General features: G+C 34.0%; 1 protein-coding gene across 1 annotated transcript; it reads right to left on the bottom strand.

Moving 5' to 3' along the window:
* Positions 1 to 491: 491 nt before the first annotated feature.
* Positions 492 to 17,538, bottom strand: LOC132311559 (uncharacterized). The gene is made up of 14 exons (XM_059809512.1): positions 17,145 to 17,538; positions 16,862 to 16,902; positions 12,460 to 12,552; positions 12,055 to 12,129; positions 11,463 to 11,512; positions 6,982 to 7,071; positions 5,838 to 5,894; positions 5,072 to 5,141; positions 3,925 to 4,026; positions 3,763 to 3,815; positions 1,993 to 2,143; positions 1,782 to 1,866; positions 1,038 to 1,166; positions 492 to 859 (listed from the first exon to the last, which is right to left on the bottom strand). The coding sequence occupies exons 1-14, from the start codon at positions 17,443 to 17,445 to the stop codon at positions 678 to 680; spliced, it is 1,479 nt and encodes a 492-aa protein (XP_059665495.1). The 5' UTR covers positions 17,446 to 17,538; the 3' UTR covers positions 492 to 677.
* Between the last annotated feature and the right edge of the window lie 1,241 nt (positions 17,539 to 18,779).

Below are 18,779 nucleotides of genomic sequence, written 5' to 3'. Positions count from 1 at the left end.
TATAAGTTTCCTTAATTATTATTTTTTTGTTAAATTATTTTATTATGTTCTATATATGTAATTTATTAATTCACCTCATCCCATAACCCTAGAAAAAAATTCTGATTCCGTCCCTGATAAATATATATGAGCTCAATTTCTCTGTAGTGTAGCACGCATGCTATATTGATTTGGACAACTGTGATCACTTTTATATTTCAGAAGAGGAAGAAATACCCTTGGCATTATTGTTTGAATATTAATGTATACTTTCCTAATAACTTTCGTAAGATATTTTAAGATTCTGCCCTTTGGAGAGAGAGAGAGAGATTAATAGGTATAATAATAATAATTTTAAATAAAAAAAAAAAATAAAAAAATAAAAAAAAAAAAACTAGTTAACTTCATCAGATTAGGTCCCTTAGTTGATAGGTTGAAAGTTGAATAGTAATTTCCAAGTTGAATGGTAATTTCCAAGGCATTGTATTCTTTGGCATGCAATAAAAGGCAGATTGCAAAGTTAAAGATTTGGTGGTAACTGAATATACTAGTTTGAAGGTTCAGTTGGAGGACTAGACTCACTCACAATAAATACAAAATGATAAAGAAAAAATAATTTATAGACAACCAATTTTATGGTGGAGCATTGTTTGGATCCTGGCAACTCTAGCCAACAGATATACCTTCAATCCTGATCTCTACGAGCGCCCAAAATTCTCAAGTAATTCCGAGAGAATGACCCATCCGGAGCCTCCAATCACAAGAGAAAGGGTGAGCTTTCCGCCAGGAACCAGCAAGGGTAGCGCTGGAGACTCGGATGAACGCGAGTTTCTATCTGACCAAGACATTGCAGCAGGAAGAATTCCAAAGAGCACCAACACTAGAAAAAGCATAAAACAGAGCGTGATATTGCAGCTGATTGAAATACATTTCACTCATCTATCTCGTGCAGTTCCACTCGTGAGAAACTTTTAAAATGGTTCAAATTTCTTTAAATCTAAACCATTAATCTGAGAAAATGGTAGATTATCACATTTACTGGGAACTTAGTCTCGTACCTCCATATGTTCCGGCAAAATCCAATGCTTTGAAAAAGATTTCTGGGTCTAGCAATGATAATACCAGTGGTGGAATCAATGTAAGTAGGTATGGCAGAGGCCTGCTCTGGCCAGATGGGAGTTTCAGCACTGCAAGTTATGAAAAAAGTGATATGAAAACATCTCTCTTGAATGAAACATGCATATGGCTTCAAAACAATGAAATTAGACTAATAGTGACTATGATAAAAATCAATAACCGCTTTCTTCACTCCATGAATGATAGAAACTCAAGAGGATATACACGTTCTCTCTTTGCGAGATCCGAAAATGGAGAATGCATACATCAGAGACTTTGGACATGAGATGCTCCACCAAATGGCTGACAACTTGGAAACTATCAAAATGGTCCACTTCTAAAGGTGTATTCGCTTACACCATGGCTAAAGATACATTTACCGGGAAAAAATATATACATAGCTAAAGATACACAAAAACTCGAAAGCTATTTAATTAGAAAAGCAACTACTATAGGGTACACCAGGAATGCAAATCCAAAAAAAGTTTAGGCTAAGGCTACATGTTTGCTGTGCGCATGTAAACTTAAAGCTACGACTTCTCAAAATCCATGTGTGCCCAGATGCACACAACATCAGCCGCGGAGAATTAATCGTCATCGGACATGAGACTATTTACCCAATAAAGATATAATAGAAACTATTGAAATAATGTAATTTTGAAATAAATCAAGACAGAAACACTCACAGTCAGCAAGGAAGTCGCAAAGGCCCAAAACGAATCCAATATAAGAAGTTGCAATTGCAAAAAGTGAGAACACCTCAACTATTGGCTGCAAGATATCATTTTTATAACAAAAGAGACATGATTTGTTGTTTGCCACTTGCAAATTCCAATATTTACCTATACTTCCAGAATTGACTAACCAAAAATTAAATTGATGTCAATGATTGCTTACCCCGACAAGTCCATTGCTAGATCGCAACTGTTCCAATGGGTCAGCAATCTTATCTGAGCCTGTTTCAAAAATTGTGATTGATCCGAGAATAACAGCATCCCAGACAAGGAACAGAACAAGGGGAATAGCTGTGCCCAGAACAATTGCAGTCCTGCAGATTATAGAGCTAATGATATCAATATTTATTGAATTCTGAACAGGAAACTATCAAATCGGCAAAAATAACATCTTGGCAACATCCTCTCATTGGTTCAATAGATGAGTTCATCAAGAAACCAAATGTCAAACTCATGGTGGTAGAAAGCTACCTGTGCCAGTCTTTCTAATGATAAATGTACAGGGGCTGTTTGAGGCTTAGATTGCAACCTCTTCCGTAGAGAACTAAAGTGTATGACATCTATTATAAAGGCACTACAAACTGTGCCGAAGGGTTACAGGTTGTTCAAAAATTCATTACATGGCAATATGTATTGATGTTTCGACGAATCAAGTAGTACAAATGCTGGTAATCAGAAAAATAAGTCCCAAGGTACACATGTAGATGTTCATCAACCTTTTTAATGGTTTTACGTTGGGTTTTGCTTATGGGGAAGACAGTATGATACCTCACTCCACAAATGATATTCTAAGAACTAAATTTAGGAGTCAAGGGAAGAACGTTCAGCTTGCTAGCAACTTAGCTGATAATTATCAAGCAAAATAATGCAGTCAAATCACATTTTTCTTTTTTGGGGCCCTTTAGTTCTATTTCAAACCATGTAGTATCCTTCCTGAACATATAACAAATCAAACTTGTCACTTCTTTCCACATTTTTGCCTTTGAGGCACTTCAGGTCTTGAACCACACACTAAACTTTGTAAAATAAGATCATATATCGATAAATTAAATGAGATGTGTTGACATCACCAGAAAGCCCCGTGTGGTCAATGGGGACATTTCCTAGTGGCGCAAAAATGGACTTCGTGCAATCCAACACTAAGTCTATTTTGACCCCTGCAATGGTGATAGAGGAATGATGATCCAAGTCGATGAGAGATCACAAATTACTTTTTCCACATTTTCACACCAAACTTGTCACTTCTTTCCACATTTTTGCCTTTGAGGCACTTCAGGTCTTGAACCACACACTAAATTTTGTAAAATAAGATCATATATCGATAAATTAAATGAGATTTGTTGTACATCACCAGAAAGCCCCGTGTGGTCAATGGGGACATTTCCTAGTGGTGCAAAAATGGACTCTGTACAATCCAACACTAAGTCTATTTTGATCCCTGCAATGGTGATGGAAGAATGATGATCCAAGTCTATGAGAGATCAAATTACTTTTTCTTAGGAATACATTACTCCGTAAACTTGAAACCGAATTGTAGGTATCAAAGTATCTGCGATTGTATTCCAACATCTGTCTGGTGCATCCTAGTACTTTTCTTTTCTTTTTCTTCATACCTATTTGATGAGACAAGCTACCTGAGCATACAGACTTGTCAATAAATCAGAAAACTTCTGTCAATAATCTCAATTTTAATCCATTGGAATTTCCTAAATCCACCGTTTAGTGAAGATAAAACCATCAGGTGACTGTTCTGTAGTTTTGTCAGAGTCTTTAATTAGTTCCAGTGTCATTCTCTAATCTTGATAATGGAGAAGAATTTCCAATTTTCCAAAGTTAAATGCCGAATTTATGATAAATGCACGTATCAGAAAATATTCCCTCTAAACAATACACACTTTAAACCAAGAAAAAGCATGATAATAAGATTTGTCACCTTACTTTTGAAAGGTTTCCTTCAAGATTTGTGCAAAGAACAGGCACTACATTCTGAAACAAACCATTTGTTCCATAATTTAGTGAAAGGAAAAAAAAAAAAAAAAGTTTTAAAATGTTACAACTGCTTAAATGTTGAATTACAGAAGGTGGTTGAGATTACCTGATAAACAAAGGAAAGTGCTATTATGGGTATACTTGAAGGAACAGCTTCAAAATTGGCTTTTAGAAGAGCATCCCAATGCAAGTCTCCGCTTGCAACTACCTATAGAAAAGCATTTATTGTAATCCGGACAAGATCAGACTTGCTAACGTGGATTTTTAAGTGTTACGTGAATAAAAGCTGAAATGTAAGTCAAAAGGAAAAACTGAAAAGAAAAATAAAAAAATGTTTAATGGCACAACAATGCTGGTGTTCTTTCTTGATTTAAGTTTCATCATCTGAAATTCGACCCCTTACAACAACAGGAATAAGATTTAACTGATTCAGTATTTAATAAACTAAATCAACATAGGACAATCAAATGACTTTAGCATGACAGAGAATACTATCTTACTTTATTTTCTGCTCCAAAATTAGCTTTAATCCAAGTATTAGCCACCCTCACAAACATCGAAGGAACCAACGAAATCCAGTGTCACTCCTTTATATAAAATATTAAATGTTATATAATTTTTACTTATCAAATATATATATATATATATATATATATATATATATATATATATATATATATATATATATATATATATATATGTTATGATTTTCGTATCTTATATATTATTCTATGTAACTAATTGTTTCACATTAATCCAAACCGTTAACACATGGCGTAGCTAAAGTTGCCCACTGGCAGCTAAAGAAGGAAAATACAAAAGAAAAGTAAGCCATAGGATGAAGGCATCAGCTGCATTTACAATTTTCAAATTTCATCCTCTTTTCATTATCATTTCACTTTATTCATATTTTTTTGGGCTAGGTAATTTCATTTAGTTTTATTCTATTGTTCTTTAATATTATCTATTAGTGTATTATATTAAATGATGAATGAAGATTCTACAATAAAATCATGTTCGATTCACTGCAGCCTTATCTAAATTTTGGAGTGAATTTGTCCAATTGTACTAGGTTAAAGACATTTTTCTTTTATAATAGCTTAATTCAAAGGAAGGAATTAGCAAATTATCTTACCATCAATTAAATGAGTAAAAGAAATTCTAGTCATTAGTGAAAAAAATTGCTACTATTAAAAATTTAAAATTAATAGGTTATAAAAATCATTGTCTAGTTCATAAACATTGAGAATTACCACAAGAGCTGTAAAAGAAATGATGATTCCCACTACTAGGGCTCCATTTACTGCTCCAATAAGCCGTTGGCTACAATTAAAAGATAAATTTGGAGTCACTTAAAGCAATTCTTCCTGTATGAGATTTAAAAATTCGAATTTGTAAAGTAACTAATATAAAGAAACAAGAAAAAAAACAAAAAAACATCAATGAAGTATTAGATATGTCATCTCTATTTTCATATAGTAGAGATGGGTGCAACTGAGTTTTTAAATGCATGCCAAAAATTCTACTTCAAGACAAGCTATAGAACCCACAGAATGGACATATGGGACTTCTATTTAAATATTATAGAGAAATTGATGAATTGGTCCCGAAAAATTTTAAAAGCAAGGAATTTCAAATCAAAGCAGACAATTATCAAGTTGACACTTCTCAATATGGCAATAATCTTGTCCAAACATGTCAGAAAATATCCAGAAAATAGCTTTGTCTCTCTATCAATAACTTTGAGTTGAGAGGCAATTATCCTATTTTTCCTACCCCAAAAATTAGCCACATAAGTACATCCCATTTAACTAACAAGTCAAACCAGACTCCTTTGCTACAGCAATCTCTAAAGACAAAATATTTCCATTCTTATTCATAGTAAAAGGCTAATTTTATTAACCGAACATGTAAGTGATTGAAGAGAGCGGAAAAAGGCTTGGTTGTTGTAATTGTTGTTGCTGCATGTATGTGATTGAAGCTTACAACAGTGTACAAGTTAAAAAAACAAACACCAACCTTCCAAAGTAGCAAATGCCTCCGAAAAGCAATGAAAATAAAGTTGCACTTTCCCATCTGCAATCATAATGCCGCCCATCAACACCTAACCAACACATTAAAGTACTTGTGATATAATCCACAGAAGTGTCATTCATGAAACTAAAGCCCCAAAGAGATTATGTCTGTGCTACATTTAGGCAATCAGACAGAGATAAGATACCGTATGTAGTGAAAACCTATATGCATACTGTATATTAGACAATAAGAAGATTGAATCCAGTCAGCTATAGCATGTAGGGGAAAGCAAAACCAAAAATAATTTTTGAAAGTTGATAAAGAAATAAGATTAATCTGGAGATATCTAAACATTTCAATGGAAACATTGATAATGTTAGGGAAGTAATAAAATTCTTTAAAATGAAAGTGATGCATTATGAGAACATAAATGATGACAAAAGGTATATACAATATTTAATTGGTGCTGAACTTTTCCTGGTCATGCTTGATCTTTTATAATTACACCAAGCAACTAGTTCCAACATAAATCTGCTTTCCTCACCCAATAGTAAAAATAAGTTATTGGAGATTAGTGCAAGTATAGTACCATAATAAGATTTTGGAACACAAGAAGGTTAACAGCATGAGAAGGATTCAGATACTGGTAGTCTGTAATTCTTCCCATTAACCAAATGCACTTCAATGATTCGTTTACATGAAATATTAATTAATATTTAGGATAATTACTATTCCATTGGAATATTTCTGAAGTTCAAAAAAATAATGGAGTTCCATAGTGTCCTAGCCATTTAATATTTTGCAAGGAAGGTTCAAAGATCACATAAGTTATGAGTGAAACAGAACAAACATCAAAGCAGACAATAAAGAGAAATTTATGGCCAGGGCACATCAACGAAGTTCAAACTTAAATTTTGCATATTTTAACTCTGAAATGCATGAAAATTTTGAGATAATTTACATGTAGCATTTATTCCTTTACAAAAGTCATCATCTTAAAAAAAAATTGTACTGTCAATAAGTGATAACTGTGTAATAGTATCTAACCACACGAGTTTCAATAATAGAATATGATAACTACATCAAGAAGAAAAACAATTAAATCATCCCAATATTGCAACAGGAAAGCTAGATTTATAGTCCTTACAATGGAATGCCGAGGAAATTTGTCAAAATATCAGAAGAACGAGCCACATAGGCAACAAGAAGGGCATAATGTATGAAAATATATGACCAGCTGCAACAAAAGAACAGGACTTGTGTTAGATGAGAAACAAAGTACATAAAACTATAAAGGTAAACATAAATTAAAATGCAGGTAACTTAAATAGGAAGAATGGGTTGCTAAGAAAATTCTATTATCCCTAATGTGAATGTGCAGAAGGGTGGTAAACCCCATTTGTTCATTATGCTGGGCAAACAATAATAACAAAGTTGCAATGGCATGTGAATAGGTAAATGGCACGGACTAAAAGGATTTAATACATAATAGATCTATCTAATTAAATTTATAGGAATTGAACAAAGCAAAACAGGAGAAATCAAATGACAAAGCATTCCACCAAGCAATGGCCCTTGGGGTCGTCCCAAATTCCTATATTATTAAGTTTCTAATGGTTAAAGAACTTTTATTATTTGTAATCCTTGTCCAACAAGGAATTGATTAGAACTTTACAGATATGTACCTATATTATTGGTTGACACTTAAAAAATGACGAGTTTGTGAGAGTTTTACAGGGTTTGTATAAGAGATTATGCGCTTCGAGATTTCACTATAGTAATCCTAAATCATCTCCTCATTCATAATTTTAGCAAACCATACTAAATTAGTTATCTGCAGTGTAATTTCAATCCAAATTCATGCAGTTGCTCTCGTCCAATATTGGCATTATTCTGCTATAAAATATTTGGTTACTGTATTTGTTGTACCAGGACCAATTATTCAGTCTTCAGGTGTTCAAAGTTTCACAAAGTTACCAGAGCTGACGGATCAGTCCATGCAACTGTTCATGAATTTGCGGGGCATATCAGAGCTAAGGTCAGTCCTGGAGTCATGTTGAATATCAGAGCACAAGGCTTGATCTTCTGATCATGTTGAACATTAGAAATAAATACTCGATCTTATAATGTTTTAGTTTTATCAAGATAGAGCCCAAAGAATTGACATATTTTATCAAAATAATTTTTTACTAAAGACGCGGTATTTGTTTGGATCTATTATATATGGATCCGAATGCTCTCTCCCGTTTCTTACTCATCCTGTGCCCATCCTGTACACTATTAAATCAACACTGCAACACGCTACATCACATATGCAACACCCATGCAACAACGATGCAACACTCATACAACACATTTACATCAAAGATGCAACACCCATGCAACATATTACATCTTGTTGCAATGCTGCAACACCATTAAATTGAGAGCTCAACACCTTTACGTAGTTGTTGGCTTGTTGTGTTGTCGATTTAAAGTTGTTGCGTTGTCAATTTAGAGTTGTTGCAATTTTGATTTTACGCACAAGACGACACAAGACAAAAAGAGGAACAGGAGAGGATCCTGATCCAGTAAATATCTTGTCACAGTATTTAGAAAATGATATGTGACCGGAACATTGTCATGCAAGAGATAATTGCAAACCAGATCTTAAAGGTAGAGTTGTCATGACATATGGTTTTGGGAGGGGGGAAGAGGAAGGCTAGAGGAACCAAAAGAAAAATCAAGCTGGATGCAACAAAGATCTATACTGCAGTTGGAGTGAGGGAAAATAAAAATTAAAAAAATCAACTGATTTGTCTTATGAACTATCTGATCACAGTGACTACAAGGTGTGGAGAGAATTTTTAAACGACAAAGACTGAAAGGAATTGAATGCTCATATAATCGAGGAAGGTTGGCTTCACAAAACTTTGATCCAAGGTATAATGTAGAAATTGCCTCATGTTCCTATCTTTTCGGGTTTTATGTGGTAAAGAAATTTAGTATTCCATAATCATTTTCTAACAAGTTTGGGAGCTATAAGTATGTACCTAGACCATTAGTTGAGGCTTGTGAGAAAAGATGAGTTTATCAAGTTACATTATTTTTATTGTGCGTGATTAGATAGAGTAGTTGATCTCCTCCACTATTTTCTTTTGGTGTTACTCTGTTGTAAAATGTTTAGTTAATTCCTAAATAATGTCTCTCTTGTTATCTTATAAGAAACTAGTAGAATCCCGTATCACTTATCGTAATACATAATCCTTGGAAAGTAGAAGAAACCGATACACTGTCATAAGTCATAAGTTCATAACACAACACTTCCATATGATTGTGGTAAAAAACTTTTTTTTGGTATACAACATGTTCCAGAGAAGTGTTTGTTAAAGTTACAAGCCGTAAGGTAAAAAGGGTAGCCAAAGAATTAATATGTAACAATAAATATGTAGTATCAGAGAAGTGTTTGTTGAAGTTATAAGGACTAAATGATGTTTGATGAAACGATACTGTTAGTCTTAAATGCGTAGCTAGCAAAATCTCATATCAGTTGTCAAAATAGGAAGACTGAAGAACAGATAGGACGCATAATAATTCCATATATTGTGGCACAAGTGGCGGGTACCCACCCCTATTGGGGCGGATTTGGGATGGTTTAATAGAGGATGGGGCAGGGAGGGAGTGAGGGAATAAAAATCCACGCAGAAGTGGGTGGGGACAGGGATAGGTACCACTGCCCCACGCCGTTTATATTGCATAATTACTTAAATACCCCCATATAATACTAAAGATACTAAAATACCCTTTCATAAACTAAAACACCAAAACCTTAATATCTTATCTCTTAACCATTTCATAAACTTATATCCTTCCTATCGTTTTATTGTTTTAGAAAGGAAAAATAAATAAATAAATTGTTAAACGGAACGGGGCGGGCCGGGGCGGGGCTGGTGGGAACAGGTACAGTGGTCTTTTGATAAGCAGTTTTGGGCGCGTTGTTAAACGGGGATGAGAAAGGGCAGCTCTGCCCCATTGCCATCCAAACCCACCCGGTTGCCATCCCCAGGCAGTAGGTACAACATCAATCCACCTTATATAACACAAATTAACATTCAGCAAGATGAAATTTCTATTTCTCCAAGTTGGAGAATATTATTATAGGAGTGATTGTAGTGGGTATGGAGTTAGTTTTGGTTGGGCTTGATCCAATCAAACCACACAGCTTAAACTTGTAGATGGTGCTGCTTACTTTCATTGTATACAAAAATTAAGAGAGATGATAGTAAAAGATATGTAGCCCTTTGGGCTTTGTGTGCGTGGATGTAAGCCCTAGTGACTGAACCGCGTATGTGTTGTTCATGTTTAAGTTCTCCCTTCAATTATTATATATTTCAACATGGTATCAGAGCCAAATGTCTCGAGTTCAAATGTCACTGTAACCCTGATAATTAAACATTGAAACATGTTTTGAACCAAAAAGAAGGCCACAGGTGAGGGGGCATGTTGAAGGATTTAGATATTAAAGTTACACCCTCTCTAAAAGCTTTTAGAGTGGATGGTTTGTTAACATTATGAAACCTTTGAAAGCGGCCCTTCTATCTTTCAAAGTCACAAGTTCTTCTTAAATCTAGAATGATTCTCAAAGCTTTCTCTCTGTAGAAATATAAATTCTCTCAATAATATGTATAGAGTTGAAAGTATAGATTAATAGATGACCAAGACTGAATATAAGCCACTCCTTGTAGCAAATATAGGAGTCCAATGTGAAATAGGAAATAAATCCTTTTAAATTTTTTATTTGAGAAAGTTTTTAAAAACAAGTGTAAGTGTTCTATTGACCACACTTCGATTGAGCACCACTGTCACTGCTTTGATAGATTGAGCTTCTGATCAAAGCTTAAGGAATTTTAATAAAAAATTCTCATAAAATTTCATCAACAATCACTGTTTTGAATTTTTTAATTAAATCATTTAATCAAACTCCAAATTTTTTAAAAACTTAATTAAAACAATATTTTGAGCCTTATAAAAGTCATACCTAGGTCATAATTGAACTCTATGGTCTCAGCTTACCTTAACCTAGATATGTGATTTAAACTTACTTATCAAAAAAAGAAAGAAAAAAGATATCTGATTGAACTTGAGATATTTGCGTCGAGTTCTTCGCTAATCTTCATTTCCAACTTTTTCTCAACAAATGACTCAAGAATTTTACACACATTAAGAAGTTGTCACCTTATCATCTTATTTACTCTTGGTTAACCTTACAGAAGATGTGCCAGTTTTTAGTAATTTGGTCGAAATCAATACTTGCATGCTCACATAGAGCCAGTCGCATTACTAAATACTTGTGTATTCAGGAGAATATAAAGAAGTAATAGGTTGCAAATAGACTTTTTGATCAATACTTCGTCAAAGACTGTTTACCCCTAAATCATTGTAACTGATTCAAAATAATACTTCAATTAGAAATAAAACTTACTAGCAACAAGAATTCTTTATCTTTAATACTCATGCACACAACAAATAACTGGTGATTAAAAATTACTAATGACACAACTTACTGGAAACAGGAATTCTTTATCTTTAATACTTCATGCATACAACAGATAACTGATGATTAAAATCACTAATGACAAATCAGCCTACCAAGCAATTTGAACTCCAACAGTCCCAATAGTTCTCATGGCCATTGATACCTGAAAGTAAACAAAGGCAATTAGGATTGAAATGAACCACATTGATTTTGCTCCTTGTACCGTACAACTCCAGGCCAAAATAAGCATTTCACATAAGCATAACTGAATTTTTAATAAAGAAATTATAATTTAACCCCTAGGGTTGAGTATAAAATTAAACATTTAATTGAGAGATACCATTGTAGAGTTAACAATAAGAAAATCTCTGTTAACAGAAATCCACAAGCATAAAAGTCTAGGTGAATTGCATTCTCAACATATTTTCTCAACCGTTGAAATTTCTTGAACTCTATTATATATTAACTATTAAGCATGGGAATCCCTGCCATAATCTTTAACCCACATCCTACCAACTCAGAAATAAAATAGAAAAAATAAATAAATAATATTTCCATACTCAAAAAAAGGGTGCACAAACCAGTAAGGTCAAAACAATTAGCCACAAATTTCTGATATCATTTTCTCCTGTTTGGGGGAAAACATTCACGTGTTTGTCTAAAGAAAACTGCAAGCTCAGGGTAAATATAGTTAATGAGAAGTACCAATGACACGCCACCAGTACCAAGTTCACTCATTGTTTTCACATTTACTTCAGCAACGAGCAGCCCAGTTACAACCTGCATAGATTAAATTTGCACCATACTTCATTCAGGCATACACAAGATATGAGAGACAGAGAGAGGTTTGGAAAAGGTGTGAATAGAATACTGTGAAGATTTCAAATTTTTAATTGACTTGGCACCAATTAGACTGGCATTCATTGCAAAACCAAGGACGTGACTTAGTATTGCCATTCAGTCATGCAGAAATATATGCCTAAAGGTCGTTAAACAAGAGTAAGTCACTAGCAAGGTTGTTTTTCACAATTTTTGCAAGAAGGAGAAAAGAACAGAAAACAAGAAACAGAACTGCAGAAGTAATTTGCCTGGAAAGGCTAGAATTATTACCATAAACACCCAACAAACAATGCATGCAACTGAGGAGGCTACAAATCCAGCTTCTTGCGTAACTGCAGGAATTGCAAGGATCCCCGCTCCTATCTATTTATAGAATTAAATTCCATGAAAGTAAACCAATGTTAGACACAGCCATCAAAGAAAATCAGGAACAGCTAAGGCTGGTATTTGTGTATGTAAATTTTGTGCTCATATTGGCGCATAGAAGTGGTAAATTATGGTCAACCCCAATACTAAGGTATAAAGGCAGGGATGATGATGGTGCGGTAAGATGAAAATTTTCGATTATCTTAATTTTTCAGTTCGACTTCCCAAATTTCTCATTGTTATCAAATGTTCTGTTCTATTCTTCAACTCAACACAACAAAGTTTTTTCATAATTATTCGGGATAGTTTACATGAATCCTATCTCGTCATTTCGCCCTATTGAAGTCTACAATTTTTTTGACCATATGCTAATATGACCTTCCTTATTACCATCTCAACCATGTTACTTATAGTCTAACCCCCTCCTAGCATTAACAATATCACCCTTCCTCACTAATGCAGTTATTTATCTTTGCTACATAACAAGAAGCAAGCCTTTTTCCCAATTACTTGGGATCGGCTACATGAATCCTATGTTTCCATCCTGCTCTATTTAAGGCCATAACCTCAGTCAATGCACATGCTATTATGTCTTTCTTTACCTACCCATGTTAACTTGGTTAAGATGGTTTGGACATGTACAAATAAGGCCTTTAAGTGTGCCGGTTAGGAAAAGTGACAGTCCATGTTGAGGGTAATACTAGGGGAAGAGGAAGACCAAATTATCTTAATTAATATATCTCAATTCATCTCCCATAGGTGCTACTTCAACCAATTCATACATGTGTGTTTCTAATTAAATCCTTACTTGACTTGCGACGCACCTATCTCAACATTCGCATTTTGGCTACATTCATTTGATAATACATCTTTTTTTAACCGTCCAACATTCATCTAATAATTGTAGGTTAGACTTTACCTAACAATTTAAAGGGGTATCACTACTTCATTTAACCCATCCTACATTCCTACTTTTAGTTATATGATTAGTATTGTTAGGCAAATAGGACAAACATTGGCTAATTTTGTTAACAAGATTGAGTATGTACTTTTGTTTAACTTTTAGATAGTTTCTAGAAATTAGTTAGAGTTAGTTCATTACCTCTTGTCCAAGGTCATATTCTGAATTCAAAGCTATATTCAAGGGAAAAAAGTTAAATTCAACTCTTGAACATGCAATCACCATCATTTTCATGCTTTTCATGCATTCATTCAATTAGTGTTCATACGTTTCATGCTTTGATTCATAAAAACCCTTTTTGAATTGCATAAACATGTTTTCACAATTTTCCTAAATTAACATCCTAATGCTATAAGGACAGGGTACTTCGATCAATCAACATATCCATCAAAGGTCACTAGTCATCTATTGATTGATCAATAATTCAATATATCCCTGATCTCTCGATTGATAGATAACTTTGAATTTCAGTTTTAAAATTAAACTTAAATCTCTTTCTTACCTAATTTCTATAGGCTTCTAAGTATTACTCCCTCCGTCCCTTGTTAGGAACCTAACTTTTAAGATGTGGCTTTTAATATTTTTTTATTGTGTTGGTAGTGAATGAATTACCAAATCTATCCATGGTGGGTCCACAGTGAAGTGATGACGTTTTACATTTAATTGGTTTTTCTAAGTTCATTGCAAGAAGGGTAAATTGGGAATGCTGTAAAATATAGTACATTAACTTCTGAATTGCGACAGCTAAATATGGAAAGGTGAACACTTGTTTCGGGACAGAGGGAGTATATAAAGACCATATGTGCCCTGAAAACATATGCAAGCAATTTGTGAGCATCCGTATAGCATATAGAGCATCCTTGAGTGCATTTTAGCAATTCTCTGCAAGAATTTCTTCCTTTCATACTTAATGATTGCATTGAACGGTGAGAATATGTCAATGAGGTGTAGATCATCAACTTTTTTATGTTACAGAGAATTCAATACCAAAATGTTTCTACACAACGAGCCAAAGCCTGGATGTTAATAGTCATGGAAATCAATGTGTTGATGGAGACGCGGATCATGTGAGAAGCAAATCAATGTGTTGATGGAGACGCGGATCATGTGAGAAGCAGATCATGGAGCACTAGCCTGGAGACCTGAATGGAGAGTTTGACATATGTCTGTGTCAAGAGTTAACTGCAGTTTTTCTAAAGTTTAGAAAACTGGTAAACCTAATCGTCTGGTAACTGCAGTTTTTCTAAAGTTTATAATACTTTCTCACAGTGGATTCAATTGTCTGGACTAAGTCTCCTGGTTATACCCCTCCCCATGGTGCTTTCAACCATGATGAATGATTCAATTTACATGCTTTTTCCTTAGTTGATTTTTTAATTTATGTTTAATTTAATTCAAAAATTAGTTAAAATCGATTAATTGAGCATGTGGTGCCTAGGGACTGTTACCTGAAAAAGGCTTCCCACTGGCATGTGGTGCCTAGGAACTCATACTCCACAATTTGGAAGAGTATCTCAGTCAGAGATATTGTTAAATTGAACTGTAGATACAGACTTGGTAATGGTCAAGATGTGAAGATGTTTTTGGATCCATGGTGTGATGGTAATTTCTTGACAGAGGTTTTTCACTACAGAACCTTGAGGAGTCTCAGCAGAAATAGGCTGGTTCATCAGAGTGAGTTCATTGTAAAGCTGCACTGGGATGACTTGAAATTTGAGGGATGTATTCAAGAGGTGTTTCAGTACTTTCAGGGCACAAAATTCACGGGGGCACTGACCAGTTATTGTGGCAATCTACTAGGTTCTCTTTTAAAGGTGCTTTCAAGGCATGCTTAGTAAAGAGACAAGAAGTCTTTTGGTCTAAATTATGTTGGAATGGTGGTAGGCCTAGATGGTCTATTCATTCTGTTCTGTTATTGCATAATGCAATTCTGACAAGTTCATATTTGCAAAGGAGAGAAATATATTTGGTTTCCAGGTGTGTTCTTTGCCACAACAGTGAAGAGACTGCTGATCACCTATTTTGTTGTTGTGAGTACTCATGGCAGGTGTGGGTTGGTCTTTCTGATTTCTGCAATTGGAATCTCCATAGGAGCGTTTCAGTCCATGAACAGGCTCTGATTTTTTCTCAGCAGTTTACAACAAAGAGTCACAGACATAAGATGTTCAAGAATCTGTTTACTGCCACATTGTATTTTCTTTGGTTGGAGAGGAATGAGAGATTACATAAATCAAGGAACAGAGAGCCTAGAGAGTTAGTGAAATGTATTTTGTGGGAAGTTGTGAAATCAAGGAACATAAACTATCTAAGGATTTTCTTCATAACTTTGTCCACATTTACGTAATATCATATATTTCACTAAGACCCTTAGATCCTCACTCTTGATGCACATAGCATAACATTATTAAAACTATTGAAGATTTAATGGAAGAATTAGTGGAGAAAAATCTTTCAGTAATTGATATTGTTTCCTATTATTGAAGATTTGGTGTTACTAGAGGAATTAGTGGAGAAAAATCCTCCTTGTTTCCTATTTTCTAATTCTTTTCATTCTAATAATTTCTTCTCCTATTTAAAAGAGCCTCCACCATTGCATTGTATATGAATTGAGAGAGTTTTATAAAAGTGATGTAGCCCTTTGGCCTCTTTGTGCCGTGGATGAAGGCCCTAGTGGCTGAACCACGTAATATCTTTGTGTTTTACATGTTTTATTTATCTCTTCGCTTCCGTTTTATGCTTTACAATAAAAACAATAAAACCTAAGTTTTCCTCCCCTTCAGAATTATTTTGCCAATTTCTAGAACATTCCCTTTTTGTTTTCATTATGATTTCGAAATGCCACCAAGTTTCCTTAATTCTTCAAATGCCTAGTTTGATATTCTATTAATATATCCAGCATTACATTAGTTTTATCTTCTAAATTCCACATTACTTTCTTAAAGAAATTTCAGAATTTTCCCTCTCATAATCAAATTCCTAAAAGCGTTCATCTTTCTTTACACTTGAGTTTATCCTACATTCCATTTATGCATGACCATAATGTAATTCAAATTCAGCCTTGAACCTTTCCTAAACACAATAATAAAATCAAATTATCAAATTTTATAAGACTAGAGAGAGACACACATGGACAGAGCTTCTTTCTCTCCAAGCTTTTACAAGCCCACATCCAACAATTAGAAACACACCACATTATGATTTTTGTTATGATAAAATTTCATATGAAACCACATCACTGAGGAAGGTAGTTCATTCAACAAGCGATGACATGACTCGTTACTAATAGTTGGATTCGCGCTTGTAAAGGCTTTGAGAGGACTCATTTCTGAGAGGAAGAGAACATACAGTGGTGCCAGCAACAAGAAAAACCGCACTGGAAAGACTTCCTGTACAAACAATAGAGAAACATGGCTTCCTTGGTTAAACTGAAAATCCAAAAGTTATACAAGTCTGCTTGGTTGACATTTTTTGAGAAAACCCGATAAAAATGAAAACAGTTTCGTTTTCTGAGTTCTTGATAACCGTTTTCTAAGTGACAAACCGAGCAGACCCATAAACACGGACAATCTAAGGTCAGTGAAACAGAGTACACACAATAACAAGAAGAAGAAAAAGAGTAGTTTCTAACCAGGTTCTCTCTTCAAAGTGGCTTGGTTGAGGTTAGAGAAGAGTCTCTCGAATTCGAATTGTTCTTCGCGTTTTGGTTCAACGTCTTCTTCCTGTTCGGTGAATTGCCTCTGAGAAAAGCATTTCGTTAACCTCTTGCTGGTTCTCGGTGGCGCAAAAATGGTGCGGCGTCGAACGCGCCGGTGGGAGTTCGATCGCGATGGCGAGTGGTGGTTTGGAGATGGCAATGGCACGTGATTGATAGGAATTCGCAAATTTGAAGATAGTAAAGAAGAGGGAGAAGAAGAAGAATAGAAGGCCATGATGCTCCTTCTGTTCAGGAAACCAAAATGGAACTGATAATAAAAACAGAGATGTCTGTTGTTGTATAAGATGATAATGTGGGACTAAAGAATGTGGCTACTACACAAGAGCCCTCTCTTGAGTGTGTATTTTAATAAATAAATAAAAAATTTACATTATATTAAAAGTTTTCCTTAAGGCTTTGTTTGGTTTGCAATATTTTGAAAATAGTTTTTTATTTTTGAAAATATTTAAAATTAAAAAATGTATAAAAATTTTACTTGATTTACTTTTTCTGAAAATTCAATTATAAATTTATTTGTTTGGTGAAAAAAAAAAATTTATATTTTCTGAATTTATTAAGAATTATTTTAGAATTACAAACTAAGCAGCCCTTAGGTGTGAGGAAACTTACTCTTTTGCCTGATGAAACTATTTTCAATTTCAAATTCATGGCTTTTGTAATAGAGCAACGTGTACAAACCCAATGGTGAGGAGGATCATATGTACACAATCTTACCTCTCTTTGCAAAGAGGCTACTTCCTTATTCCGACCTTATCCCCACGTCATCAAGATCACAATGGTGCAACCTGACATTGATAATTAAATTCAATACTTAATTATGAATAAATGAATTTTTCTTCTAACAATAAAAACCCTAAAAAATGGTATCAAAAAGATTTTCAATATATTGTAAGTATTAAATATTCAACACTTCAAACTTTTGGTTTTTAGTTTTTATTATCAAACTAAATATTTAAGTGAATATTAAGTTTTGAAGAAATTAAATGATTATTCAATTAAGTAAGCAGGTGTGATAATACAACTTGTAAATCATTTAATTAAATAAGTTTTACTTTAAAAAACAAGTTCCACTCAATATATCAAGTTTACGAGCTAAAATTTCAATTGACGATTTTCGTTTGTTTTTTTAGCAACACCGAACATTTAAATTCAAAAAAATAAGAAAAAATAATTAATTTACGATTAGCCCTTAAATTTTCAACATTTAAAATTTTCACTACATAAATTTTAATTTAATTAAACAGCAGTAGAAGGAATTTTGAGCAAGTTTAGATCAATTTTGAGTAAGTGTAAAGTACAAAAGTAAAAAGTCCAGCTTGGAGGCCTAAAGTTGAATTTGCCTCAGAGGCTCGTCCTTAGAGCTGGGCCAGTCCTTCCTAAAGCCTGGTTGGCAACTTGAAGTCAAACAGGTATGGGCCCAATTTACTCTACAAGGGCTGGGCCAGGCCTTCGTCAATATATATAGATATATATATATATATATTATTTTATTATTTTCTTTTTTATATAATTGAGTATTGAAGTAAAATTACTCTCCATTTGATTTCA

This window comes from Cornus florida, unplaced genomic scaffold, assembly GCF_030987335.1.
Source record: "Cornus florida cultivar Cherokee Brave unplaced genomic scaffold, ASM3098733v1 CherokeeBrave_3.0.0_Hap2_Chr06, whole genome shotgun sequence".
Lineage (NCBI taxonomy): Eukaryota > Viridiplantae > Streptophyta > Magnoliopsida > Cornales > Cornaceae > Cornus > Cornus florida.
The sequence above is the reverse complement of the archived record's forward strand: the minus strand, read 5'-3'. Positions and strand labels throughout refer to the sequence as shown.

Excerpts from the sequence above, each read along its gene's own strand:
- LOC132311559 (XM_059809512.1), bottom strand. The coding sequence starts at position 17,445 with ATGGCCTTCTATTCTTCTTCTTCTCCCTCTTCTTTACTATCTTCAAAT. Across the intron at positions 5,142-5,837 it reads GGCATTTGCTACTTTGGAAG|CCAACGGCTTATTGGAGCAG; the intron begins GTTGGTGTTTGT and ends TTTTAATTGTAG. Across the intron at positions 2,144-3,762 it reads GGAAACCTTTCAAAAGTAAG|GACTGCAATTGTTCTGGGCA; the intron begins GTGACAAATCTT and ends TATAATCTGCAG.